This window comes from Neovison vison, chromosome 7, assembly GCF_020171115.1.
Source record: "Neovison vison isolate M4711 chromosome 7, ASM_NN_V1, whole genome shotgun sequence".
Lineage (NCBI taxonomy): Eukaryota > Metazoa > Chordata > Mammalia > Carnivora > Mustelidae > Neogale > Neogale vison.
The window spans coordinates 109,031,450-109,059,105 of NC_058097.1; the positions used below are offsets into that span (position 1 = coordinate 109,031,450).

At 55.1% G+C, this 27,656-nt stretch overlaps 1 protein-coding gene and 1 long non-coding RNA gene across 7 annotated transcripts; one reads left to right on the forward strand and one right to left on the reverse strand.

Moving 5' to 3' along the window:
• Positions 1 to 1,605: 1,605 nt before the first annotated feature.
• On the reverse strand, positions 1,606 to 27,106 carry USP2 (ubiquitin specific peptidase 2). Of its 5 annotated transcripts, none has more exons than XM_044258035.1 (14): positions 26,995 to 27,106; positions 18,309 to 19,126; positions 17,896 to 18,081; positions 6,615 to 6,665; positions 5,984 to 6,107; positions 5,501 to 5,612; positions 5,293 to 5,403; positions 5,049 to 5,113; positions 4,727 to 4,830; positions 4,558 to 4,638; positions 4,355 to 4,433; positions 4,014 to 4,121; positions 3,708 to 3,828; positions 1,606 to 3,421 (listed from the first exon to the last, which is right to left on the reverse strand). In XM_044258035.1, exons 2-14 carry the CDS (start codon positions 19,083 to 19,085, stop codon positions 3,334 to 3,336), a joined length of 2,007 nt encoding a protein of 668 aa, XP_044113970.1. In that variant the 5' UTR covers positions 19,086 to 19,126; positions 26,995 to 27,106; the 3' UTR covers positions 1,606 to 3,333. The 5 variants fall into 5 exon arrangements, with proteins under 5 accessions (XP_044113970.1, XP_044113972.1, XP_044113971.1 ...); XM_044258037.1 differs by lacking the exon at positions 26,995 to 27,106 and adding an exon at positions 25,931 to 26,063; XM_044258036.1 differs by lacking the exon at positions 26,995 to 27,106 and adding an exon at positions 22,165 to 22,261.
• LOC122912368 lies at positions 10,565 to 12,246 on the forward strand. 2 transcript variants are annotated; one of them, XR_006385606.1, is made up of 3 exons: positions 10,565 to 10,630; positions 11,365 to 11,667; positions 11,922 to 12,246. It is a non-coding gene; the product is annotated as an uncharacterized LOC122912368 (long non-coding RNA). The 2 variants fall into 2 exon arrangements; XR_006385605.1 differs by lacking the exon at positions 10,565 to 10,630 and having other exon boundaries at positions 10,838 to 11,667.
• Positions 27,107 to 27,656: the final 550 nt, after the last annotated feature.

Genomic DNA, 27,656 nt, shown 5'->3' on the forward strand with positions numbered 1-27,656 from the left:
GGAACGCAAGCAAAGAATGGGGGCAGAAATCCCAGTTGCTAGGAGGCAAAGCTGGTGGATAAAGAAACATGGGGACAGATTGTGTCTGGCATCTGTGTAGCGCTGAGACCTGTTGCCATGGGAATGAGAACGCGCCACAGGTTAAGTACAGAAGGGAGAGTGGGGAGCCAGGGTAGAGCGGGCTGGACCCCTAGCCCAGACATTACCTATAGTCCTCTGCTCCCCTGTGGAAGACAACAGGAACACATTGGTGGTGTCCACATCCAGGGAAAACTAGCCAAGGGAGAGGTGCAGCAAGCTACACCATTGGGGCTCCCATCTACTTTGCTAGAAACCTGTTTCCATTTTGAAGACCATCCTGTTGACTTGTTTGGGGGGAAATCATCTACATTGAAACTACTACTTTGGGTCAGGCTGCTTCCAGGGAAGGCCAGGGAGAAATCCCAGGGTTCGAGTCACTATTTTTTCCCACTTCTGGAAAATGCCCAGAAGCAAAGCTCCCACTACTGTTTCATCCCATGATGTGAGTCTGACAGCAGACACTGCTGTCTCTTCAAAGATGAAATAGATGGGCCTTGATTTTTCAGTGTCTGGAGCAGGAAGGCAGCTAGGAAAAGTCCTGATAAAATACTCCACTGGCAGAGGCTTCTGCTTCCAGAGTTCTAAAATCAGCAGCAGAAAGGGAAAGTCTGAATAGGACTAAGAGCTACAAGATAAAACCAAAGGAGTCAAATCCCTGAGTGCCCCAAGGAGGCAATCTCTTTAAAGGGTTAAATCTGTTTAAACCTTGGAAAAAGTACTTTGGGGGCGCCTGGGTGGCTCAGTGGGTTAAAGCCTCTGCCTTCGGCTTGGGTCATGATCCCAGGGTCCGGGACCGAGCCCCTCATGGGGCTGTTTAGCGGGGAGCCTGCTTCCTCCCCTCTCTCTCTCTGCCTGCCTCTCTACCTACTGTGATCTCTGTCAAATAAATGAAATCTTAAAAAGAAAAAGAAAAAAGTACTTTGGAGAACAAGACCTTTAACATCAAAGTGGCTCTTTTTAGGTATTAATAAAGCAAATTGAAGTCTCTTGTTTATCAAGGGCCAAGTCTTGGTTTCTCCACATCCTGGTATAGCCACTCTGCTCTGAGAGCAAATCTGGTTACGTCCAGCCTCTGCTGGTGCACGTCCTAGGCCTGTAGAAGCACCCAGGTGTCAGGAGAACTGGGAGAGCCACACCAACCGTTAAACCGTGGACGGTTCTGGCAAAAAGCGTCTGCTAGCTATGCATTTCTTAGGGGCGAAGACGGTGTTGAGCTTATATGGGAGATGGACGCTGAAGTATTCAGAGGTGGTAATGACCCCTCGTCTCTACATGTTTTGTCCCCAAGTATCTGGAGACAAGTGCGGCAATCTGTTAACTGGTGAATCCATATGAATAGAGCATTCAGAACGTGTGCCAGTTGAGTTTTGCAGAGTTGAAAAGTTTAGATTAAACAGTGGGCAGCATGTTCGAGAACTTGGAATTCGCGGTCTAGCCGAAGCAGTAAAAATACGTGACAACTCATCTGCTCAGAGCGCTTCCTGGGGTCAGACCCTTCCCAAATCAAGATGCGGTCATACCAACTTCTCAAAGCTATTATTTATTCTGTACAAGGTTTCACTGGACATCAGACATTCTTCTACTCTTGCTTACACAGTAAACAAGTGCACATCAGCCCTTTGGCTCAGGTTCACAGGGCTTCCCTGGGGAAGGGGGTCAGGCCAGTTAAACTTGGGGCGTCTTTCTCTGATGCCTCCTTCTGGGAGCATTGGAAAGCTTCAGGCTCCAAGGGGCACAAGCTGGGCCCAGCCATGTGGATGCACAGAGCTCCGTGCCTTGGTGCTGAACAGTGTTACTCTCTGTGGCAGCACCGAGTTTTGTCCAACTACTCAGGGAAAATTACGCCTGTGGGAAAGAATCGTACAGCTGAGGCGAGATGTCCCCAAACACCCAGGCTCCAGCTCCTGGGGTAGGACTGAAGACCGATGCCAAGGGGGGCTGAGGGGTGGCATGGGCATCCCTGAGAAACTCGGTCCAAAGGGCCTATGTCTAGGAGGCTCTGAGAAGGGATGGGGGCATGAAAGTCAGGAAGAAAAAGCACATTAAAAGGGAATAAATTAAGGGTGAGAAAAGCTCTAGGGATAAGGGGCTTGTGCTATCCTTCAAACAGCTGGGGGGAGTAGACCAGGGGTGGCTTAGAGGAAGTGGGCAGGAAAAACTTGATACACTACCAGAAGAAATCTCCTTCTACCTACTCTCCTCTCCGCCTCACTGCAATGCAAACCGAGCCAGGGGCTAAGGGCATGACCCCCATTATCCCCCAGCGGGGTTGAACATGGCACTGGGGAAAAGAGAACAGGCTGAGGGATATTTCAGGGAGGGGAAGTTACCCCCTGGTCCCCAAATGCTATAAGGCACAATTCTTGGAGGCAACTAGATTCCATCCAGAACATTAAAAACAAAAACAAAAAAAAAGAACAACAAAAAAAAGAAAACAAAAAACTTGTTAGATCCTGGGTCTACTGTGGCTGTGCTTGGGGTCTGGCCAACGCCCACCTAGCACCACTGGGGGCTAGCATTAGAAAAGCTGTGAAGAACTAAAAACAAACAAAACAAAACAAAATGACCAGCACAATGTCCCAGCTGTAAAGAGGTGTGAAGGAAGCATCTCCCATCTGAAAACTTTAGTTATGGTAATTAAAAAAAAAAACAAACAGGTTTTTAAAAACCAAAATCAGCTTTTTTCCCCCCCCAAAGTCGTCCCCTTGTCTGTCCCCCTGGAGTTAGCAGCGTTAAGAGGGCTCTTGGCTCATGAGTGTTTTTCTTGCTTCTGGACCAGTGAGCGGGGTCCAGGTGAAGACAGGTGCCGGTTCCGGCGCCAGTGCTTCCAGGCGGCGATCCTCCCAGCAGGCTCCAGAGGGCGCTGTCTTCTCGGGAGGAACTGGGGGCTGGAAGGGCAGCAAGTGGACTAGGATCTTCTCCCCACAGACCGCTGTTGTTTATTACACACAGGAAAAAAACCACAAGCTTAAAACTGCAAACAAGAGACGCCGAGGGGGCACTGCGCCGGCTCCAGGCTCTGTGTCCGGTCGGTCGATCTTCACACCAGGTGGCTCGGAGCTCCCGGCTCCTGGCTCCAGACCCTGACTGGGCTGCAGCAACTCCTGCTCGGCAGCGTTACTTTGCTTTATTTTTCTCTTATTTGTCAGGTTCTTTTTTTTTTTTTTTTCTTTTTGTCTTAAAAAAAAAAAAAAAAAACTTAGGGTGTGGGGCCACCACGGGGAAGGGAGAAAGAGATGTAGCTCCTCGCTGCTACATGCGGGAGGGCGGACTGGCCAGTTCGTAGAAGAGCAGATAGGCGTCGCTGGTGCGCACTTGGCTGGAGGACATGGGTGTGACGCTGCGGAGAGAGCGGGGACGTCAGAGAGAGCCCTGGAGAAGGGACCACAGGGACACACGCGGTGGGGCTGGCGGACCGTGAGGGCCCACTGCTCCTCCCCCTAGGTGCCCCGGAAGTTGATCTGTTTTGCAGTCTTCTAGAAATTCTGCAAAGGGGTGGCAGGCTCAGACATATTACGTGGCCTTTTGGCTCTGACCTCCTCCATCTGGTCGAAGGGGAAGCCACACTGGTGGGTGAGGTGCAGGTGTCGGGCAGCCAGGAGCCCTGCCTAAGAGCTCTGTCTCACCTGGAGTCATTGAAAGTGTGCCATTCGCCTGTCACTGGACTCCGGCAGTAGGCTGTATAATGGCCACCCATGGTGGTTCCAGAGTGATTGGACACAGCGTACAGGTTGTAAACAGCGTGGTCTGGGGAGGAAGTACAAGGTTTCAGGCCCCCAAAGCATTCCTTGCCCCACGTTCCCTCTCCCTCATGCCTCTATTCCTGATTTTTGTTAACTCACTCTTCAGCAGCTTCCTCCCACCTCCTGGCCTCCCATCTGGATTTTAGGTCCTTGTGCCTTGTTTCTGCCCTCCCAGCTGAAAATACTCACTGGTGTTTTCTGAGGCAAATTCTCTCAAGTCCAGGTCTCTTAGTGGGAAATTTACAAATGTTGTGAGCTTGCTGGTTCGTATCCTGGATTCTGAGAACCGCTTCAGGTCTGGGGTTGGCATTAAGTCAAGGACAAGAGAGGGTGGCAAGGGTAGTCAAAGTAAAGGGGACTGAGTCCTAAGAGGGTAAAGCACTTCTCAGAAGCAAAAGAGCAAACCAGGAAAGGAAAGTCTACCACGTTTCTTTTTTCCTACTCTGCTCGCCCTCAGTTCAGCCCTTTGTCATCAGTCACTCTCTAAAGGCAAGTCCAGCTTGCCATGGTGGACTGGATCTTAAGGATACGGAGCACCAAGATCTTTGGGAACCTCTGGATGGAGAACTTCTTTATACATCGTTTTCTGGCTCGGCATCGACAGCACGTCTGCAAGACAGGACAAACAGAGCTACAGAGGACTTTGGGGAGAAGTCAGTGGGCTGAGTGCAGGAACTCCCAGGCTGCATCTGCTGGAGTCAGGTCTCTACTGCTCCCACGGGAGGGGACTTACCGGCTTCTCATCCCCGTCAAGCACGTCCTCTTTGGTGAAGAGCCTCATGCAGTCCATTAAAGTCACCTCAGGATAACCTCGCTGGGAGAGACAGAGAGTACGAGTCACAGAGGTCGATGCTGTGAGAGGATGAGTGGGCCTTCCAACGGGAGGCAACAGGGGCACGTACCTTAGCGATGGGCAGTGAGAGGTCCCAAAACGGATCAAAGACTGTCGAGCAATAACCACAGTCGGTACACGTCAGGGAGCTCTTTAGCTGCCCAACGAAGAGATCTGCAGAAGAGATGGGACAGCCGAGCTTAAGCCAAGAGAAGAAGCACACATCTTCTCTGGGCTGTGTGCCCTCTCAGCGCTCTTGCCTCTGTCCGTGGGCCACTGGGCAGAAGGAAGGTCTCCTGAGAGGATGACTCTTGGGGCTTTTCACACTCACACTCTGCTGAGGCAAAAGCAGTTACCAGGGAAAGCAGGCCTTCTTCCCTTCATGCACTTACCCCCAATCCGACTGTCTTCCCGTTCTAGATATTTCCTCCACATCTGTCGTCCTTTCTCATCATCACTAGGAACCAGAGAGAGGGAGACAACTGGGTCAGAGCTCATGCCATGAGAAGTTTACGGATCCATCAGTCTAAATCTTTAATATTTAAAATTCTCTCCAAATTATTACCCCCAAAGAAGTCAGCCAAACACTCAGGTTCACCAAGTTTTTCTTCCCCACAGCATTCTCATCTTACTTACGGAAGATGATCGAGGTTCTCAGGGTTGGACTTGGGCCTCACTGTCACTCGGTTCACCTCATTGTGGAGCCCATCCAGAAGAAAGCGAAGAAACTCCTGAGCATCTTGCTGACTGAGTCCAAAGAAAAGAGTGAGCGATAGCTCTCATTCCGAGAACCACCCTGTGGCTGGCACCCGCCCGGGGGAGGACATGTCAGCAAGGCTCTTACTTGTAGCCAACGAAGCGTGGTGCATATCTCTGGATCTGGGTCTTGAACTCAGATGGGCTCACCACATCATTGGGGGATGAAGTCCATATGGTCTGGATTAGTTTTGCAAACTCTGTTGGGAGGAGAGGGTAGAGAGGGGGGCGTGGAGGACAGGTGAGACATTTTCTGTAAGAAACAAACTAGGGGGGAGGGGGTTGGGAGAAGGGGGGTGGGGTTATGGACATTGGGGAGGGTATGTGCTTTGGTGAGTGCTGTGAAGTGTGTAAACCTGGCGATTCACAGACCTGTACCCCTGGGGATAAAAATATATGTTTATAAAAAATAATTTATTAAAAAAAATTAAAAAAAAAAAAAAAAAAAGAAACTCAAACTAGAATCCCAACAAAAAGAAGCCAAAGGGAGAAGACTAGGAGGGACACATACAGCACACAACTACTGATACTTCTGTGGAGCAGAACCCGTGTCCAGGGCCAGGCTCCTCACCTTCCATGAGGGCTGTGTGAGCACTGCTGCTGTGGCTGAGATCCCGCATGTAGAGCCTCTGAAGGCAGTAGTCCCTCAGCTCCCGGGTGTTGCTCAGGCACTGCAGAATGGAGTTCATGAAGCACTGCAAGAGATCACCCACTCAGTAAGACACAGCCCTGTCTGGCATGTCCACTCCCCTAGTACCAGAGGCCCTCTGGCTCATCTACCCCAGAAATGAACACTCCCACAGTCTCAAGTTCCTCTTTCTGTAAGGGGAAGGGGCGCTGTGGGGCCAACTCCCACTGGAGGCACAGGTGACGTAGCTGGTTATTGACGGTGAGGTGTACAGAAGGGTGTGGGTGTGCCGGACAGAAGTGGGTGGGAAGTGATGGATGTCCTTCAGGATAAGGCTCCGGGAAAGCAGCTGACAGTAAGGAGGGCAACTCCCCTATAGCAGTGCTTCCTGCTAGGGGCCAGGAGGGAGGCGGCGCCCCAGCCACTCTGTAAAACCCACCAGCCAGGATGGGCAGTATAACTGGCCTCTAGAGGACAGGGAGTCCGCAGGAGCCAGAAGGGAACTCTGGCCAGATGGTCCTATTGGGACAGGAGCACGTGGCCTGAGGAAAGAAGTGGGCTGGGAAGGGCTCACCGTGTTCCCAAGGTTTCGAAGACCAGCCAGACCCTGGGCGCTCTTAGAATTCTGGAAACAAAGAACACACGGCATATGAGGCTGAAGGCAAAGAGGCTGGGTCAGTGCTAGGTGCACTCACGCAGCTTTCTGCCAGAGCCAGGAGGATCAGGCACACACATTGTTCTCTCTTCAACACACAACACAGATACTCTGCAGGGCTTTCCTTTCCTTTGCTGACATGTGCTTTCTCCGATCTGTACATGCCTCTTCAGTCTCTGCCATACTGGAGGCTGGAGATTAGAGCTAGAGCCTAGGAATTCATGTATTTGATTGCCAGCTACAAGGAACTCCGGGTCCCAAATCTGGGCACTATCTCAAATGACCCACTTTTCCACCCCTAGATGTCCAATACACGAAGCAGCTGTCGTAACAGGCGCTTCAAGGAGATCCTGAAATGTTCAATGACAAAATGTCTGAAGTGAGTTTAAGATCTTCAGCTTGAGGAAAACTGAAGTTGGCCTGCCATTCTGAATTGCCGGAGACAGGTGGAATTCCTTCCAGCTGAGCTCAGCTCCCAGAGGCTGATTAAAGCCTGGGAGAATCCTCCCAGCCTGGCTCAGGTTTCGGCATCCTGACTGGTCACTGGCTGGGAGCCCTTCCGATGGCAGACTGTGACCACACGGGGGTAAGCACCTGGCTGAGGGTGCCACTTCGTTCTTGTCCCTACTGTGGAGGTTGGTGAGGGGCTGGAGTGAGACAGCTGCTAGGTCCACATCTCTTGGCTAATCCTGGCCCTACCTGCAAGGAGTCAGAAAACCTTCGGGCTCAAAGGGTTAAACAAACAGTGTGCAGATGAGCCTGCCACCCCCTCTCTCAGGGAGGGGACCCGGGAGCCGGCATCTCTGGAGCAACACTGACTGGGGCATGCGTGGGGCCAGCTCAACCCTGATCAGAACAGGAGCCTGAAATAACTCAGCTAAAATTACTCATGCCGTGTGCTGACAAAGCCCATGAGGTTGTCAGCTCAAGGGGGTGGGGTGGGGAGAGACAGGCTGAAGGAGGGCTTTTCTCAGGAATTGCCCTGCTGATCCCACAAGTAAGAGGATCCCTTCTTGCCAGTGATCAGGTCTGACACTAACAGGTAGGGAAGGAAATATACTCAGAAGAGAGACCTGGTTTCCACCTGCAGTTAGCAAGCAAAGCCTATTGGCAGCACGTGGGCAAAAGCATCCTTGAATTCTGCCAGTGCTAGCAGGATATGGCCCCAAACACAAGACTTTAATCTTACCTTTCTGACAGTCTAAACCCTGATGTTCCAGTAAGAGGACCACCACAGAGATAATTCCCTGGACAAAGACCTTATCAGGGTTTTCAGGTGGACCTGGGGAAGGACTTCTCTGGTGCCCAGCAAAAACACTGAAGTCTCCGTGTTGCCCGTTTGGAACTAAACGTTAAAGCCTGTCCACCACAGAATATCCGTCCTCCCCTCCCCAAAGATCCACTCTCACGCTTATTTTTGGCATTGCTTGTTAGTTCTTACCCCCTGGGCCTCAGACAACATCTGTCTAAAGGAGCTGCAGAAGCAAAGCCTGGTGATCATGTCAGTGTCCACCAAAGTGGGCCTCCAGCTGAGACAGTAGTCCCTCAGCACTAATGGGGACAGGGCAGTGGAAAACTGGAGGTGTCTTTGCACTGAGGCACTTCTGTGGTGTTGACACTTTTAACTCTGACCCAGCACAGTGAGGGTCAAGAACACGTCATTACCTACGGTTACTGTTCTTGAGAATCTAACTCTACTAACGGCCTGGCAGGTATAGAGATGGGGAAGGTTCTTTTACGGCTTTGCGCGGACCCTCTGTTCGTTTTTCTTTTTGTAGGGGTGGGGGTGGCTTGTGCCTTTGTCTAAAATTTCCTGAATTCAAAACTACTTGCCAATTTCTAAGCGCTCTGTGTAGAAGGCGGCTGGATGAGAGGAGTCGGGGGGTGGGAGTGGAGGGGAGAGCAGGGCTGTTCTATGCCCAGCCAGATATTCTTCTGCCATGAATAGGAAATCAGGAGCTCCAGGGAAAGTCAGCACTTTCCATTCTGGAGAGGAACAAAATGTCCCAGGAGTGACCTTTCTTATGGGGAAAACAATCCTACCTCTGGGCCGACAGGGAGAGGCTAGAACTGGAGAGGTTGGGGGAGAGACCCCACACAGCGAGCCTCTCACCGGGAGAAGGAAATGACTCCAGTTGCTATGTGGAGTGCATACGCAAAGACTGGAAAGAGTCTGGATCAAGAACTTCCTTAAAATCAGTCATCAACAAACCTAACCTTGACTTAGGGGCAACCACTGTTCTAAAAGGTCAATGCCACCTCCATGGTTAGTAGACAGACAGCATTCACCCTCCGTGAAGGAGCAGGGGGCTCAGGGAGAGCCCGCTCTGGGTTAATGGGGAGGAAACATTTGGGGATGTGGGTCATATAGGCAAGGTTGATTGAGGTTTGTGTCTTTACACTCAAGACCCCAGGAAAAGGCTTTCCTGCTTACTTCACCTGTGCCATGAGGGTCAGCCATGAGTCCTGGCTGCGGCCAAGGAGCCTGGTGTGGCCCTGGCACGGGGCAGTGCACGCACTGCCAACTCAGGAGCTGGTGCCTGTTACATAAGATCTGTCAAGCTCTGGCCCCTTCTCCCTTCCCCAAGGGGGCAGTGCCCAGCTTCTGGCCCCAGCATTACCCTGGGGTGGCTACTTCATCTGAGGGATCCACTGCCCACTTAGCAGAACTGGGGGAGGGCAGGAAAGGAAAGGGAAGCTGCCCTCTTTCACCTGTCTGCGACTCCTCTGCCCTTCACCAGGTCAAAGGACCCCCGTTACCAACCCTTCGGAAGAGCGCCCTTTGGGGCTAGTGAGGAGGGGGCGGCTCTTTCCGAACAGCCTTTCTTGCTGGGTTTTGGCCTTGGAGGAGTCACACCGCCGAGTCCAGCGTGCTGCCGACTCCCTCACACAGCGAGAACTAGTCAAGGTTACGCTTTCCTGCACCTGTCCTGAGAGGTGCCAGGAATTAAGAGCCCAAGGGCCACCTGGTGCCCGGGTCACGAAGAGGGAGAGGAAGTGGGGGGGGACCTTAGGGGCTGGGACCTCAACAAGGGGAGGGGGCCGCGAGTAAGCCTGAGATCACCTGGGGAGGGGGCATTCCTTGCCGGGAGACCCTAGGAAAGGAGGGGTGGGGGCTGGGAAGAATCGGTCCCCCCCCCGCCCGGGAGCGCGCGGCAGATGGGGGTGGGGGGCGTCCCGGGGAGGAGGCGGAAGTCCAGGCCCCCGGCGTGGGGGTCCCGGAAAGGGGCCCCGCGTACCTTGGCTTTGTTGAGCAGGAGCCCCACGAAGGTGGAGAGCAGCAGGGAGGGGGAGAGCGGGGAGCGCGGCCGCAGCTCCTTGGCGAGGGCGGGAAAGGGGGAGGCCGGGGGCTCCTCGGGCAGGGTCACGGTGTACGAGGTGCGCATGCTGGGGGGCGGGCGGCGGGCTCGGCCCCACGCCTAACGTTGGCAAAGGGGGCGCGGGGGAGGACCGCGCGGTGCCACAGCCCGGACGCTGAGGCCGGAGAGGCCGCCACAGGACACCGTCCGCGGCGCCCGGCGGTAACTGCTCCGGCCCGCCGACCGCGCGCTCCTCCGCCTCAACCTCCCCGGCACGCGCCGCCAACCGCCCCGGTACCCGGCTCTCGCGCTCCGGCTGACTGGCGGCCCCGCCGGCACCTCGGGCCCCACGACGTCAGCGCCGCGGGCGGGGCCAGCACCCCAGCCCCGCCCCTGGCGCCGGCACGCGGCCCCGAGCGCGGCCGGGGCCCCGCCCCCCGTACTTCGTCCCCCCTCCCCCGCCCCGAGCCTACCGCAGAGCGGCCCCTCGCCGGGACTGCCCCCTGCCCGCTGACCCACCGGCCTGGCTGCCGCCGAGACCCGCCGTCCCCGGGAAGGGCGGGACAGGCTCGCCGACCCCCCCGCCGGCCTCGGGGTCGGGACTCAGGAGGACCCCCACAGGACTCTGTTAGTCTGGTGAGCCGCCCCCCAAACCGGGAGGCTTACGGTCCCTGACTTCTGGGGGCTGCCGGGTATTAGGCGCACTCTGTGAAAGTTCCGTGCTCTCCGCGGAGGGAAGATGCACTTGCGCACAAACTTTTGCACGTCGTTCAGGGGGACTCAGGCCCTCCAGGAGCCCGAAACGCACACAGCTCGCGAGGGTCGGTGGGCCCCCGGGTTAGGAGCACGGATTTCCCTGGCGTCAGCACTGAGCCCTCCCCGCCCCCCACCTCTCCCCAGTCCCAGTTCGTCCCATTATCAAGAGAGCCAGTGCTCCTATTTTATAAGGTACAAGAGGTCACTGTCCCATTTGGCTCCAGGGAAGAACATTTTCTGGCTACTTCTGCCCAGTTACCCAGCTGCATCTCTCTCAGAATCTCAGATTTTGGTTTGTTTTGGAAGGTGGGAAGAAAGTACCACCGCGGTGGGGACGCAGGTGCTCAGCCCGGGTGGGGGCAAGCGGGAGGGCTTCGATGGCTGAAGAGCAGAGGTCTTTGCATTTCATTTCAGATGCTCCACCGCCCCTCACCTATCAGGGACCCACACAGAATCTGCCTAGAGAAAGTATCTTGTTTGGAGCCTGCTGGCTATTTTTAGTCAGTATTTTTAGCATTTAAAAATACTCAGAAGCAGCAGCGTGTGCTGTTACTCATCTGTGGCCTCCTTCTGTTCCTCTTGGCATGCTCATGGCCACATGTACACGCGCCCAGCTCACACGACCTCAGCCACATGGGGAATATGTCCCGGACACAGGTATGGGGTGGGCGATGGTCAGCAAGGGCACCGGTGTGAGGAGGTGAGCGCCCCCCGTCCCTGTCCTCACTCCGTGACCAGATCCCTGTGACTAGATCCCCGAGGTGCTGCCTCAGCCTTCTCCCTGCTTCCCTCTTTCTAGGCACACCCTTTCCATTGAGTCCTACAGTGTCTGCAGCAACGCTGGCCTTTGATGACACCACACTTCTGCCTGTAAGCTCCTAGAGCACCTGACTCCTACGTCCAGCATGGAAGCTGAGGTAGCTCCGTCTGTGAGGCTGTCTGTCCGCAGGCTCCGTGGTCACCACCCTCGCCCTTCTCTGACCCCTGCTGCTAACCAACCTGCTCTTACTTCTCTGCTTCAGCACTTGCCTTCTCTCACTTAAAAGACAAAACTGCCACTGATTAAGTACTCACTAAATGCTAGGCACGGGCTAAGTGCTTTATATATATTATCCCGGTTAATTTGCATAATTAACGCAGTGATGTAGGAACTATTATCTCTATTTTCTAGATGAAGATCCTTAAGTCCTGAGAAGCCAAATGACTTGCCAGAACCACAAAGCTAATAAATGACAGTGTGGGGCTTTGAACCCCAACTTGGCTTACGGCAAAACCTGTGCTTTTAACAATTACCAGGAGATTCTGGAATGCCCTTCCGCTCCCTGCCAATTACCTGCTTGTAAAGTCTGCTCAAAACTTGTGTTTTCCACCAAGCCCTCTCTAAAGAACTCCATTCAGCGTGGAACAGCCCATCACAGCATAACCCCTGTCCACTGGTATTCAGCTTACATCGTGTTAATTTATCTTAATATGTTTATCTTTGTTTTATAAGTGTCTTTAAGGCTCCTGTAAATGGTCTTAGATCGTCTGTGGGCTTGTGCGATCACACTGAAACCTCCTCGGGCAGGGCTGTGGGTTCTCTTAGTGGGCGCTTGATAAATGGTGTTGATCTCACGTCTAAGTGGGGGCCGGACCAGGCTCTGTTGAGTATACTGGAAGTCCCAAAGAGCCTCACAGGGTGGGGTGAGTCTGGATTTGCATGCTGAATAAGCGTGTTGTGGTAAGCACTGTCTTCACAGGTGCTTCCCCACTGGAGCATTTGGCCTCTGGCCCCATGACTTAGGCCAGCAATGTCATGACTCTTCAACAGCTTAGGCCAGTACTCCCACCCCAGGACATCTTGGCATTGTGTTAGCACGCTCACTCCCTCTTTCCTGGTTCCTGGGAAGTAGAAGGTTAGAGCCAACGCTGGGAGCAAGGAGGCCCAGATGAGGAAATCTACCTGCAGGGGAGCTCTTTGAGAAGGCTGGGGTGAGGGGAAAGAATTCACATAGGGTCCGGTCTCGTCAAGCAGGTCTGACTGCTGAAGGACACAACCAGCAAGCAACTGTGGCTCATTTCTCAACTGGCCAAACCCCTGTGACACCCTTTCTCCGCAGTGCCATTTCTTGAAGTGGGGTGGGGAAAGAATGGATCTTCTGGGATTGGAATCTGGCTCTGGCTCCACGACTCTGCCTGAAATACGCTGAGCTAATCTGAACAGGACTCATTCTTGTAGCCCGAGATTGCCATTGCTCAGAACCTGTGCTTGGCCCATGTTCCCTGTGGTTAGAAATTTTCTTCACCTCAATCCTTTTTGGCATGGATGGAATATAAATAAATTAGAGTCAGGGTTAGCTCTGTGAGGGCAGGCCTGAGAGTATACCCTGCTTCCTCAGATCTCAGTGGCGGCTTGGTTCAAGGGTTTTGGAAACACTGCTCTGACCCAGGCAAATGACCTCCCCTGCCCCCTCCCCCCACCAAGCACACACCTGTCATTACCATCACAAGTGGATAGACTGGTGGCTTTACTGACTGACTGAATGGGTAGGGGCTCCGAGTCCTTGCTGTGGATTGGGCTTTTAGCCCACAAGTGCCACCGGGGACAGAAGGCCCTCTGCTTCCCTGTATCACTCTGACCCCAGGAGGCCAGAAGCTCTGTACTACTCTTTCCAGCCCTAGGGCAGTCTGGCCTGAACCAGCTGGATTCCAGAGACCCACACATGTCCCTCTCTTGCTTATGTTTCTGTGTGGGTGCCAGTTTTACCTATCCGTTGAGGTCGGAGGGTGCAGGGGTCCACGTGTGCAGCCTGGGCCCTGAACATGATGTTCATTTGTGTAGCTGCTGGTCAGTGGAGCGGCTCCCCCTCGGGCAGGGAACATTTTGCCGGGCTTGGATTAACTTCTCCACTGCCCAGCCCCACCCCAGCACCATGTTAACTCATGAAGACATCCTGGAGCAGGGGTGGAGGGAGGCAGGGAGGATGATGCTGGGCGCTGACTGAGAAACTGAGCCTCGGTGAGGCGGCATGGGGGCCACCAACCAGGTCACAGAGCATAGCCCGTCTTCAAGGGATGGGGACCATTGGCGTCTTGCTGACACCTGCCCGAACTGCCTGTCCTTTCTCAGCAGCTCGTACTGGTCCTGGTCATGGGACCCTTTAGCTTAAGGTCTCCTCTGAGAGGCCTTCTCATGTCAACAGAGACTCAAGCCCTCAGGACGTTCAGCTTCTTGGGGGTGGCTGAGAGGGTCAGGGCAGCCCCAGGGTCCCAGGCTGCTAGGCTGGATAAACAAGACTAGGGGATGAACTTCAGCATGGCTGAATAAACAGAGAAGGCAGGGGAGGAGAGAGGAAGGTCACATTTCTCCACTTCTCACCCTGGACCGCTAGGGCAGTTAGTTCCTGCCGCCTTCAACTTGTTCTCTTTGGAGTAACCCCTGCTGGTTGCAAGGCAGCAGTCAAGTTCAAAGTCCCACCCAAGAGTAAAATCACATGACCTCCCCTTATATAATCTCCCTGTCACTGAACAGCTGGGCACCCAAGTCTTCGGGAGATGAGTCAGCAGCCCCTTGGCAAATAGGACCCAGGTATTCTAGGTTCCCAGACCTTTCGCTCCTAGCAACAGGTTTTAGAGCAGAGGGCAAGGGTCTGGAAGAGGCTGTGTGGGGAGGATAGGCCGGCAGGCTCTGAGCCTTGCTCCCTGGCTCTGCATCTCAGCAGCAGGTACTCAGCCTGATGACTGTGCTCTGGAGGGCCCTGGGCCAACCCCTGCTTGTCTAGGGGAGAGCAGAGGGTGGCCTGGGCGGGGTGGGGTGAGGGCAGGGCTGAGGCTGGCAGGCAGAATGCCAGGGCTGGGGAGGGAGCAGTTGGAGGGGTGGAGCAGGGGAGGATTAGGATGGATTGTAGGGGTTAAAGCGCAGCCCTGGCAGGGCTCAGTGGGAACAGCTTGTCCTTCCATAGGCCCAGGGAACAGGAGAGGTGGGGCGAAGGGGGGCCATAACTGGGCTGGGTGATGGGCTCCAGGCTTTCTGCTGGGCCAACCCACCTGGCCTGGCTTGGAGTCCCTACAGGCGATGGGTGGGGTGGTAGTGAAAGCTTTTTTTTGTTTTTTTTTTGGCCAGTTCTGAACCATCAGTCCCTCCCCTCCAATCTGTCTGCATTTTAAACAGCACGTGGAGCCTGGGGCAGCCCTCATTATCTTAGGCTGAGCTGCAGTCCCCCCACCCCCCACTGGTGTTTTGTTGGTGCATATGCAAGCATGGGGGTGGGGGGGTTCAGAATTCACGATCCCCCTCCACCAGTCCTTCACTCGTGCTCAGCTGAGTCTGTAATATTCCAAGTTCACGTTGGCTGTTACTATTAATGAGGAGAATGAGCCTGGTTAGAATTGTTCTACTCCCCAGTTGGTGCCTGCTTTTGACTTTCCTTCATGAATGTCAGCTATAGTTCAAGTTGGCTACCTGGAGAGCCCCTGGGGCCAAGGGCCACCCAGGGGGACCCCAGAAGAGTCAGATCACACTGGGCCCTGCCACATGATACAAAAGGTGGTCCCCTCCCTGCTCCACTCAGATGCCAAAAGCCCCTTTTCTACCTTCTCCCTTTTCACTAACTCTTCCATAGCATTTTATAGCATTTTATAGGTTCAGATTCCTTCACGGCCAGTTTGCTTTGAGCCTCCTGACACCCTGTGAGGTGGGCAGGGCAGTATGACCCATCCCTTTTATGGATGAGGAAACACAGCACAGATGAGCGGTGTCTAAGGTTAAAGAGGCAAACTGTACCTTCCAGCCTCAGGCGGCCCCTCCCTTCCCCACCACCTGTGACACTTAACAAACGACACCTGGGGCTGCTTCCTATCACAACTATTTTAAGAACTCATTTCCCCAAGTTAGTTGTGAGTGCACGGAGACCAGGGATCACGGCTTTCATCTTTCTTGCCTCCCGAAAGTGCCTAGAAGGGAACAAGGAGGACTTAACATTTATTAAGCACCTACTGTGTGCCGTACAACCTTTGGTTCCTTACAATGATCTATGAAGTGGGAACTATGAAGACTCTCATTTTGTCAAGGAAACAGGTGCAGAAGTTAAGGAACCTTCTTTGAGGTAGACTACTAGCAAGCTGAGCCCCGAAATGAATGAATGGGAAGTTCAGATCCCCAAATGGAGATCTGAAAAGACACTGGACCCAGTTTTAGAAAGAAGTGGTGTGGGCCTCGTGAGCAGGGTTGTTGTGACCTCAGGAGAGGGAGTCAGCAGCAGGAAGTAAGGCTGAGAGCGGTGAGGAGAGGGGGTGAGGCCACGTGAGGGTCTGGCCCCTGAGGGGCTGTCCCCATGGGTAGTGTCTTGCCTGTGAGCTCAGGGCGAGACACTGGCTCCACTGTAGGGCGTTAATAGCTACTCAGGTGTGCTGTAAGCTGGTTCTAAGTGGGAAGGAGGGATGTTAGGGTGGTTGAGTTTGCCCTAGGGCAATCTGCCACCTCTCTGAGCTCCTCTCTCAAAACTCTCCTCTGTCTGGTCCTGGAGGAGGAGGAGAGGCTGAGGTGTCCCCTGTGGGGGGGAACAGGGAGGGCAACAGCCTCCAGGGAGGGAAGTTTGAGATACGCCTGTGTAGGAAGGAGGCAGAGTTCCAATGGAGTTTGACTCCCTACCCCCCACCAAGGGAGGAGACCCTGCTCTCATGACTGGGACTGAGCGCGGGTCTGCAATTTAGTCTGTGGAGAGGAGGTTTTCAAACCTCAGTACACTTAAAGGACAGATTCCCAGGTATATCCCTAGAGAGTTTGATTCCAGGATCTGGGTTGGGCCCAGGCCCCTGGATGTTTAAGCCTCGCAGGTGATTCCTGTGGACCTCACTTTGAGGAACACTGCATACCATAAAGAACTTTTCTCTTCTGAGCAAAGGGAGGGAGCCTCCCAGAGGTCTTTAGGGCCCATCCACTAAGAGCTGCTTTCTGATTGCCCCCAAGGTGAGCCACACCAGCATATCTAAGTGAATCATGCTCTAGTCCAACCATATGTCCCTCTGAGAACACATACTTCTCCCAGGCCAGGTCTGTTGTCCCCCGCTTCTCTTCCATGCCAGCCCTCCACTGTAGCCGGCCCTGCCTTGTCAGGTTCTGAATGCTCTGGGAGGCACCAACTTTTGTGTCTCCGTGGCCCTTCATAGACAGCCCAGCAAGACCAAGACTCTCTAAGACTCTCTAAGTAAATGTTATTAGGTTTGTCCCCTCAAGACCTTTAGTTATGTTAGGCTTAAAGGTCTATGACCCAGGGGCGCCTGGTTGGCTCAGTGGGTTAAGCCTCTGCCTTCTGCTCAGGTCAAGATCTCAGGGTCCTGGGATTGAGCCCCACATCATGCTCTCTGCTCAGCGGGGAGCCTGCTTCCCTCTCTCTCTCTGCCTGCCTCTCTGCTTACTTGTGATTTCTCTCTCTCTGTCAAATAAGTAAATAAAATCTTCAAAAAAAAAGGTCTATGACCCAAAGCCCTACGCCTGTTTTGTACCCCTATTCCCTTTGTCTGGACGAGACCACTAAGCAGCATTTATTTCTTGCTGTGCACAGCTCTTATTTGCAAAAGGCACCTGTCCTAGAAGTAGGGGACTGGTACACAGCTGTCCTGCCCACTGGTTTATCTGTCCACCTGCCCATCCATCCATCCATCCATCCACCCACCTATGCAACCGTCCATCTGTGCATCCATCTCCGTACCCATCCATACGATCAGCAGGTCAGCTGTAACTCCACTACACTCTGTGCAGTGCTAGGCCCACGAGGAGGCATTTAGAGATGTGATTTCTTTCTCATTCTTTGAGAGCTTGCCACCTGATGGGTCCACTAATAACTAAAGAAAAGGCAGAATGTAGTCAGTACCCCAGAGAGGTGTGTTCACAGATTAGATGCAAGCCAGCCTCTGGCAGGACCAGAATACAGAGTTATGGGATTATCTAAAACCCTAGACAAAATTGTTTCCAACATTTTCCCCAAAGACACATACATGATAAGCACCGCTATCCAGACACTCTGGTCCTGAGCCGTTTGTCCATCAGAGGGGAGTCCCTCTCCCCCTGATGTCTTATGCCCAGATGGTAAGCCAGGTCCCCAGGCTGGGAAGTAAAAGCCCGAGCAGGAGGAGAGAAACAGCCAGAGTAGGGAGGCCTCTCTTACCACAGGGAGCACTGGCGGTGCGGGGGCCTCAGCATTCAGTCCAGGATGGCGCAGGGCCTGCAGGGGACCCTGGCATGCTGGGTGGCAAAGCGGAGGGTGAGCACTGCAGTGTATGTGGGGGTAGCCGAGCATTTCCGGGAGCACTGTTGGATGGGCATCCAGTGCAGGGGTCGTGAAATGGGTTTCCTAGGGAGAGTGGGAAGGCCCCTGAGCAAGGCACTGAGCCACAAGGGTACCAGCCATGCTGAGATGACTTCTCTGGCTCGGGCTGCAGGAGAAGCTGTCACAAGGATTGGGAAGGAGACCTCTGCTTTGATCAGCAGTCAGATGGGGAGCCCATCCTTTAATTGGGGTCTTCTACATCCTTTGCTGCCTCCCCAGCCCATCACTGGGTCCCCAAGGGGCAAACTCACCATGGTGTCTCGCCCTGGGGAGCTGGAGCGGCTGGACCCAGGGGCTTGGCCCTTGCTCTTCTCCCACAGACTGTAGCGGCCACTGGGTCGGTAGGTGGGGCTGAGGACTTCAGGGACTCGAGAGGTTGGGGCCTGGGCGGGCACCTGAGGTGCACTGCCCTTCCGGCCATAGTTCTCCAGGTAGTCGGCCAGGTACTCCGAGCGGCTAGCTGCCTGGTAGAGCCCCTGCAGGGCGCACAGCTCCTTGCGCGTTCGGGCCAGCATGGGGCTGCGACCCAGGTTCCCAGGGTCTATCCGGTAGCTCTCTGAGGTCCGGAGGCTGGAGAAATCCCGGGCCAGGTCTGATTGACTGTTTGACTTCTTTTGGGTCAGGGTTCCACCCTGGTCACGGGCAGTCACAGGCAGATAGCTGAGGGAGTTGTTGGTCACTCCATAAGGGAATCCGCTGCCCCCGCTGAGTCCGCTCCCTGAAGGCCGCTCAGTGCCCCGAGTCTGGCTCTCGGCCCGCTTACCTCCCCCGATGATGTCAGGTCTCAACAGGGGGCGGCCCCTGTCATAGTCCAGGATGGAGGAGGGACCATAGGTTCGGGGACGGGTGAGGAAGCTGGTCGGGGGGCCTGGCTTAAAACCAAGCTTTTCCTTCTCCAGGAAGGAGGCAGCCAGGTTGGCCCCGTAGGAAGAGGGAGTGTAGGTGCCATAGCCCGATTTGGCATAAGGGGCATCTGCGTAGCGGGCCGATTCTGTATAGCGCTTCAGGGTGGAGGAGAGCTGGGACATCCTTCGGGGCGGCACTCAGTGGGGACTGGGAGCCTCATGGGCTGGAAGACAAGGAAAGCGGTTGTCAGAGGGCCCTGCCAGGTGTCAGGCAGGGTGCTCCCATCCCTCCTCTTCATCCCCACCCGGTTGGAACCGCAGATCTCAATGAGACCACAGGGTCCATTTCCACGAGAGGCTGGCCCATCATTAAGAAACACACCTATGCTTGTGTATTCACACCGGAGAGCACAAGATGTGAGCCAGCTTCTACAAACCACAGAGGGCCACCAGTTTGCACATCCTGGCTACTCCGAGTGCTCCCTTGCAAAGCCCTAGATGTGAGGGTGGGGACTGGCTTCTCTCAGCAGCCCTCCAGGTGACCTGCAGTATGCCAGCCCAGATCTCAGCTGCTCCCTCTCTTCCAGCCCTCAACCCCTGGATTGAAAATGCTGGCCATTTTAAGAATTTAAGTCTTAATTCTTTCTGCTGAAAGGAGGAGCAGGAATCTTTTTGGAATCCTACATTGTCTGAGCTTGGAAAGGCCCCAGACCATTTGGTCAGATCCCTGATGAGGAAAAGGAGGCTCATGAGAGGAAGCAGGGGGACTAGGGGAGGCGGTGGTGAATGAGCATGTGGCAGGAAGTGAACTTGACCTTAGTCTCCAGATACAATCCCACAGTTTTTCCCTGGACACAGTCACCTGCTCTGGTGGGGAATCCTCGTGTGGCAGAAACTTCTTTCTTCACGGATCTAACTCAGGTGGCTCTGAGCAGAGTTGGGGTCCTGTGGCCTCTCAGGGGTTCCTCTACCAAACTCCAAGCCAACAAGCTCACGGTGATGACTTGTGCAAACGGGGCCCCCTAGAGGCTAAAATCCTTCACTACAGCCGGTACTCAGTGTCCACAGCCCGCGCAGCTGGGATGGGTCTGGTAAAGGCACCCAGGAATCTCTGAACTGGGGGGTTGTAAGGATCTTTTTAAAAAAAGACTATTTATTTATTTGAGACAGAGAAAGCGAGAGACGGAGTATGAGTGGAGAGGGAGGAGTGGAGGGAAAGGGAAAAGCAGACTCCCTGCTGAGGATCATGACCCGAGCCCAAGGCAGACACTTAATAGACTGAGGCCCCCAGGCACCCAAGACTCATCTGTTTTAACCACTCTGTTGTACAGATGGGAACAACGACACTGATGTGCCCAAGGTCACAACTAGCAGAGTCAAGATTGGAATTCAGGTCTTTCAGGTTTTTAGTCCAGTGCTTTTCCTACTGGACCTTGATTCATCCCTCCCCATCAAGTTTAAGCTCACTTGGGGACCATTAGAGACCTTCTTTCACCCTAGGTGTGCAGGCTCATCTAAAATGGAGCTCGGGGGGCGGGCAAAAAAGGTGCTTCGGAGAGAGGAACAAGTAGGATCAGGCCTCTTTCCTAGAGGCTATCAGGAGTTCTTGGGGGGCTCCTGCAAGGGTGGGGGACAGAGCCCTCCAGGAACCTCAGAGTAGTGGTACAGGGCTGGTTGTGGCTTGCCCTGTGACTGACTAGCTGGGTGATTTTACACTAGTCATTCAGCCCCTCCGAGCCCCAATCTCCTCACCTGTACAATGAGTATAATCATCGTCATTATGGTTCCTACCTCACAGGGTTGTTGCGAGGAATAAATGAGATAATAACATGTGGAGGCCCTCAGCTCTAAGAGTAGTTATTATCTGTTCCCCCAGCCCCTGCCAGGCTCTGGGCCCCTCCTTTGTAGGCCTGTAATAATGTGAGGGCTGGCTGTCTCCCGGCCTGGCTGGCTTCTGACCTCAGCCCCGGGGCACCAGACTTCCCCTGCATCCCTCAGCGAGGCGTGCGGGTGAGCGGGAAGTGGGCAGAATCTCGCTGTGCTGCAGACACTGGCTCGGGCAGCCCACGGCCTGCCCTAGTCTGGCAGCCCGGCCCATTTGGGCAGAAAGGAGTTGGTGCCAAGCCCCAAACGCTGATGGCTTGGCAGAGGGCCCTAGCAACTCAGTCCATGCAGGGCGTGGGATAGGTGCAGGGGTGGGAGATCAGCGGTGGGAACCTCCATATGGATCCCAGAACAGAACTTCTAGACCCTGCCAGAGACCAGCAGCAGTTTTCAGTCTGGGCTGGCTCAGAAATGCCTAGTCTCCATTTACTATGTATGCTTTTCCCACCTGGCCTGGGGACCCCCATCTTCATACACACACCCTTGCCCACTGTGTTCCCACCGCCAGCACAGCTCCCACTCATTTCTAGGAAAAAGTAACTGGACGGTGACCTTGTGCAGGGTTAGAGGGGAACCACAGTTCTCCTTCCATCTGCTTGGCTTCCTGGGGTACAGAGAAGGAAGAGTGTAAACCCCTGAGGGAGGCCGAGAAAGACACAGACAGAGGCACCAGGGTGGGGGCGCGGGACGAGTCCTGCTCTATTTCACTTTGGAGAAACTCCATCAATAATTCAAAGTCAAAGAGACTCCAGGTCTCAGGAACTGGGCTCTGGGACACCGGGCAGCCAATCAGATATGGTCCCCCCCCCCCCGCCCGGCCCAGGGCATGAGCTCATGCCTCCTCCCCATGGCTTTCACTCCCCCTCCTCCACACTAAGGCTCCCAGGGAATTGGTATTCTGCAGGCAGTGCCCCAGACTCGTGACCTCTCCTGGCCCTGTTTATGACGCAGAAGTGCTGTGGCCAAACAAGGTACAAGGGACAGGGACAGACAGCCCTGGGAAGGCTGGCAAGTATTCCTTGGAAAGGGCTGGGGCTGGAGGTGGAGTTACACCCTGAATCCCAGGAGGCCTCCTAAATCCCCATTCTCCTCTCTGCCCCAATCTGGCAGGCGAGTGGCAGACCACCGCCCCCCTTGCCATAGCAGCCTTGGCTGGGCCGGGGGGTGTCATGCCATCACTAACAGCTCCCATCCCTAGCAGCTGCCTTCCAGTGCTGACGTTGGGCTTAGAGTTCCCATGTCTGGGGAGAGGGTCCCTACTGCGGCTGAGACCTTGAGCAGGGGTATCCCCTCCCCTAACTCCAAGTTTCCCTCTTGAGAAAAGTGTCAACACCTTCCAGGTGAGCTGACAGCTTGGGTTGGTGCCCCTTGGTGTTACCTGACACGGCTGTCCCTGGAGGCCGCAGAAAGCACCGTGGGTGGGAGAGCAGGCTGGGCCCTGGCTGTAGGCTTGCTGCGCAAGACAGGGACAGGACGGGCACTCACATGGCTTGGAGTCTCCTCGTTGCCACAGGAACGGCCTGGACTGAATGGCCCTTTCATGGGGCAGTGGGAGGCAAGCCGATTGGCTGGGATCCCCCGTCTCCCTCCCTGCCGGGCGTGGGGCCCCTGCTGCCCTGCTCCTTTTGCTGTTTACTGAGAGCTGGCAAGTATAGGCATGTGGCTCTAGGCAACTCCTCCCAGGTGCCCGCCACCTCGGACAGCAGGGGCACACCACCTGCCAAGCTCCTCCTCCGTGTCATCTTTGCCCGGCGCCTCCACTCTTCCCTGCTCTGCCAGAACTCCCCTGTCACTTGGCTCAGTTTCCCCCTCTTGGGAAGTGCAGCTGCCTTTCCTCCACAGAGCCCTCTGCTTCCTGAAAGGACACGTGAGCCCAGCGACCGTGACCCGCCAGCAGGCCGGGAACACCTCTGGACCAGGCACTGAGCTGAGTACTTCTGTCGCAGCTTCCACGAGGGTCACGGCAGCCCTCCCTGGGGTGCTGCCTGCCCAGTGCTCCTCGTGGCGCACTTCCTGCCCGGTGTCCCCAGAGCCTCAGCACAGCTTTAGGTTTTAATTCTTTCGGAGAAAGAATTTAAACTTAGAAGCATCATGTGAAGGATTAATGATTTACATTAAGTCGAAGTTGGTATTTTTATTCAAGATTCAAAAGACAAGGAACGAAATAATGAAACTTTGAAGCGTTTATCAGTCCTATTTCTGAAGTTCCTGAAGTTTGAAACTCTACGAAGACTTTTGGGACACCACGTGCCAATCCTCACGATCGGCCCCAGCAGTGGGTGCTATCCTCACGCCCATTTGCTCATGAGGAAACCAGTGTTGGCGGAAGTGACGCGGGTTTCCCAAGGTCATGCTGCGCGAGCAGTGGCCATGTAGGACTGGCACCTGTTCTCGGTCCCCAAACAGCCACCCTGAGGCCAGCACCTCCACTTCGCACTTCCCTGGCCTCTCCCTGAGCTGGAATGGGGCAGGACCTGTGGCCTGGGGCTCTGGGGGACACAGGCATCCCCGTCTACGCCATGGTGTGGCAGGTACAGACTCCCGCAGGAGGCGGCCCTTCGAGTTTCCACTCCGGGCAAACAAAAGCAAAGCCAAGTGCAACCTGAGCACCAGTACAATTCTGATCCGCCAAGAGATGGTCCAGGAGGCCTCCATTTCACCCGCGGTGCCAAGCTCCCGAGTGTCCCAGGGCCCTGGCATTTAGCGCCAGCCAGGGCCCTTGGCCCCAGGCCTGGTTATGGACATGCCCCCCAGCCTCCTACCCTTGCTGCAGCTTGGTCCAGCCCCCCAAGGTACCTGTGCTAGATGAGTCAGGGGTTAAAATGAGCCCTGTCTCCCTGGGCAGCCAGCCCCTGTGCGTCAGCCACTGTCATTTCCTGTTGCTCACGTGAAGGGCTCCCTAACCTGCCCAGCCAGGGGAGGGACTTGCTCCCCAGGAATCTCAGACACTCCTGGCCCCCAGGGTAGGGGGTGGGTAATGTCCCACATCCCAGGAGCCTTCATGGCCCCTCTCTGTTCAGATCCACTGTGCTTTCTTGGGGGAAGTCATGCCAGCTTCTGTGGCCTTGCCACTGTCTGGAGAGAAAGCCCCTAGTTAGGTTTCAGAGGTGTGCCTCAACAGAGTTCAGTCCTCCTCCCCAGGTGTCCGGGACAGGTGAGTGGGGAGTCCCAGCCAGTCCTGCCAGGTGCTTGGGAACCTCCACAGGGGTGACCTCAGAGCTTCCCAAAGCCACTTGCTAACACCATTGGAATGAGGCACAGCTGATGTGCTGACCTTGAAAGGTAAAGCAGGCTGAGAGAGGGGTCCTGTCTCCCTTCGTGTACACGCGCTGACCCGCACTCCTGTCTGCTTGGGCGCTGTCTGGGCACAAGCATCAGCTCCTAGGTTGAGGGATGTCCTGGCAGGTGTGCTGGCTGCGGGTAGGGTGGAGGGCCTCCGTGGGGGCAGTTGGTGCTTGCCTTCTCAGTCCCCAGCCGCCTCAGTGTGCCTCCCCTCCACTGTCACCAGTAGCTCTGTCTCTCAGGGGCTTGCATCCATCAGCCCACCAGTTTAGTGCCTAATCCTCTTGCATGCCTTGGCAGGGGGCCATTCAGGAGAATTTAGGTCCATCTCTGTCTCCCTTGCTACCTCCAGCAGTTGCCCCAGAGCTGGGAGGGGGTGATGGGATGATAAAGACTGGAGATGACCGTGAGAATCCTGACTGGTAAAGTAGGGGGGGTGGGCCCAGGGTAGTGTCTCTACAGCGGGCTTCTGGATTTAGGGTTTGGAGAGGGTAGCCATCTCGAAACTTCCAAGAAAATGCAAAGGAATGGGCCTACAGGCAGTACTGGTATCCTTCAATTCTCTTCCCTAATCCCGTCTGTCGGGAGCTCTCCTGGTGCCCCCACCCCAGGGGAGAGTCCCAGTCTCCCTCCCTTTCCTCCAGGGCTTATCTTCCCTCTGTCCTTGTCGCCCCTGCCTGCCTCCTCCAGCCTTCACCGTCCATCTTGCCCCAAGTACTCCTCCAGGCCCAGCTGGGCAGCCTATCACATGCTCCCCCAAACACATAGGGTCCTCGGGACAGTGGGCCCCATAAAGTTCACATACTACAGGGGCAGCTACTGACCTGTGTCCGGGGGCACTGGACAGGATCTGGGGGCTTCTCCTTCCCCAATGAGGCAAGGGACCGTGGTGGAGAGCCCCGAGGCTAGAGTCCGACTGGGGCTGGGTAATCTGGAGCTCAGGTTACCGACTCCGATATATATAGTATCTTATCTGACCTCACAGAGATGGCTAGCTCAACTCACTTGCATTCCAAGCCCAGGGAGAATTAAAGGGGCAGTGGCAGGCCCTCCCTTGAGGTGCTGCCCTGATGGGCCAGTGCCAGGCAAGGAGATGGTGCGAGGGCTCTCTGAAGGGGGACATTTTCAAGTGGAACACAAGGGGGATCCAAGGGGAAACAAGGGAAAGAGGATAGAGAATGGAGAGAAGAGGGGGAAGCCTCCGTGCTAGTCCAAATCCTCCCCTGGAGACAGAGTACAACTAGAGATCCAGGCACACACGTAGTGAGAGGCATGCAGGACCTGGCCTCGGGTCCGGTCCAAACTCTTTTCTAATGGACTTCTAGGCCTGGGCATGTATTCCTGTTCTTTCCCTTTTATTGGCTCTCAGACAGTGGGAAAGTCATGTAAGCCATCGGAACCTTAGTGATTTAATCTGTAAAACAGGAGTAAAAAGTGTAATAATGCTATACCTCACAGTTGTGAGGATTAAATAAAATGATATTTATAAATTTCCTGGCACATGGTAAAAGTTCAATAAATGCTAATAATGCCTATACTGAATACTTCCACTAATTATGATAATTAGTGGCAGTATTTGTAGTAACACCTACCACGGAAACCTTCCTAGGGAGAATAGGGCCTCTGGGCCACCTCTTGGGAGTGCTGTGTTCTAAAGGCAGAAAAGAGCCCCATGGTTTTCTGTCCTATAACTGGCAAGGACAAATGACTCTTGCTATAATCCCAGATGTCCAGCCCATATAGTGGAGAAGAGCCGGGCCTATTTCGGCTCCTTCCCCCTTTGCCTAGAAAAATATAACAAGGGCAGCTGCCCAGAGGCTAGCAGGAGAAAGCTGCTGGCGGGGGTGGTGGTTCCACTCTACCTGTCGGAGTGCTCAGGATTCCAAGGCCACAGAGCCGGGCTGGGCAGGCTCACAGGAGGATGGAGCAGGATTCTTAACCTCTTGGGCCTTGGTGCTCTTGTCTGCTCCCAGTCTGTGTCTCCTGTTTCTCGATGGTTCTCCCTGAGGACTGGGAGTACCCAGGATGGTGCCTCCACCCTGTCTCAGCAAAGGCTACTGACTCAGCTTGGGTCCCGGTGATGCACTTCAGAGGACGCCCTCGTCCCTGGCCCTCATTCCAGTCCTCATTCCGATTCCGGCTTGGCATGCATCTACAGTACCAAAGGAGTGCAGGATGCCCCAACCCCAGCCCATCCAGCTCTCCTTTCCTCTACTTTCCAGGGTTGGACTTGGGGGAACCTTCTCGTGCCCATGCCTGGGGAGGTGAACGTCACCACGATCTCCAGCTCAGCCCCATTCTAAAAGCAGCCAGCTAGGGAAGCAGAGGTACACTCCTCAGAGGACAGTAGAATGGGTTGGCCAGAGCTTGCCGTGGCTGTTAAGTCTAAGTTACTCGCCTTGGAGCACCGCGTGCCTGCTTCTGGTTTGGGATTGGTGAGAATTTCAAAGATGCCTCTTTCTGGTTTGGGATTGGTGGAAAATCTCCCCTGGCACTTCACTGCTGCCTTACCCCCACCCCCACCCCTTTGGCAAACTGACCGGAGACAGCCCCCAGGAGCTTCAACAGGGCGGAATACGCGAACTGGACGCACACGTGGGAAAGGGGTTGTCAAGGTCCAGACGTCACTCTTAGGCCATATACCGCACAGGGCACAGAGACGCGGACCTGCCCAAGCAGCATTTCCTTAGAACACACTGATCAGCACACAGATGGCTCTTCCTGGCACCCTGGGCTGTTAGCTGGCAGCCCCCCACCCCCTTCCCCAACTGGCAGCCTCAGCTGGGGCTCCTCCGCACAGCTGGCGCTCGCCCTACATTTCTGGTGCCCATTCTACCCAGGCTGTCGTTGATACCTCACTTTCTGAGCCAACAACGGGGCTGACCTCCGCATCCCTCCTCCCTAGTCTCCGACAGGTGGCACGTACCTGCCTCTTCTCCGAGGATGGACGAGCGGAGCCGGGCACAAGCATGGAGCTGCGGGTGAGTCCCGGCTGGTACTGGCGCGGCGCAGTGAGCAGCAGCTGACGCAGAGGGCTCCCTGGCCTTGGCTCCTGCCCGCCTCTCCCCCACCTCCGCCGGGGGCCCAGTAAGGACCTCCCCGGGAAATCGGCGCCACCCAGCGGGCAGCCGCCTCATTGCGCCCCGGCCGGCAAAACCACGCCGCGCGTCTCGCGTCACTGAGACGCGTCACGGCTATTGGCTTGTTCCTATTGTGGCGTCAGAAGAGCCCCGCCCGGCCGGCGTCTCCCGGGCGACCCGTATATACAGAGAAGCACGTGGAGGAAGCGCGCGGGAGCTCGGAGGGGGTGGAGCGCGACGAGAAGTGGATCAGTATGCGGCCGGACGGGAACGGCGGGGAAGGTACTGGGGACGAGTACCTTCTGCGGAGGAGGCCCAGAATTCGAGCCCTAGGGGATATGTATCAACTTCCAGGTTTGAGGGAAGGCTTAAGGTTCCCGCTCCTTTCCCAGCGGTCTGGGAGGGGGCTTGCGCTTTGGCCTCTCCTCCTTTTCTCTCCGCTTAAACGCACCCTCTGCTCATTTTTACTAACGTGAAACCCGTGATTGGTGATGATTGGTGTTGGCTC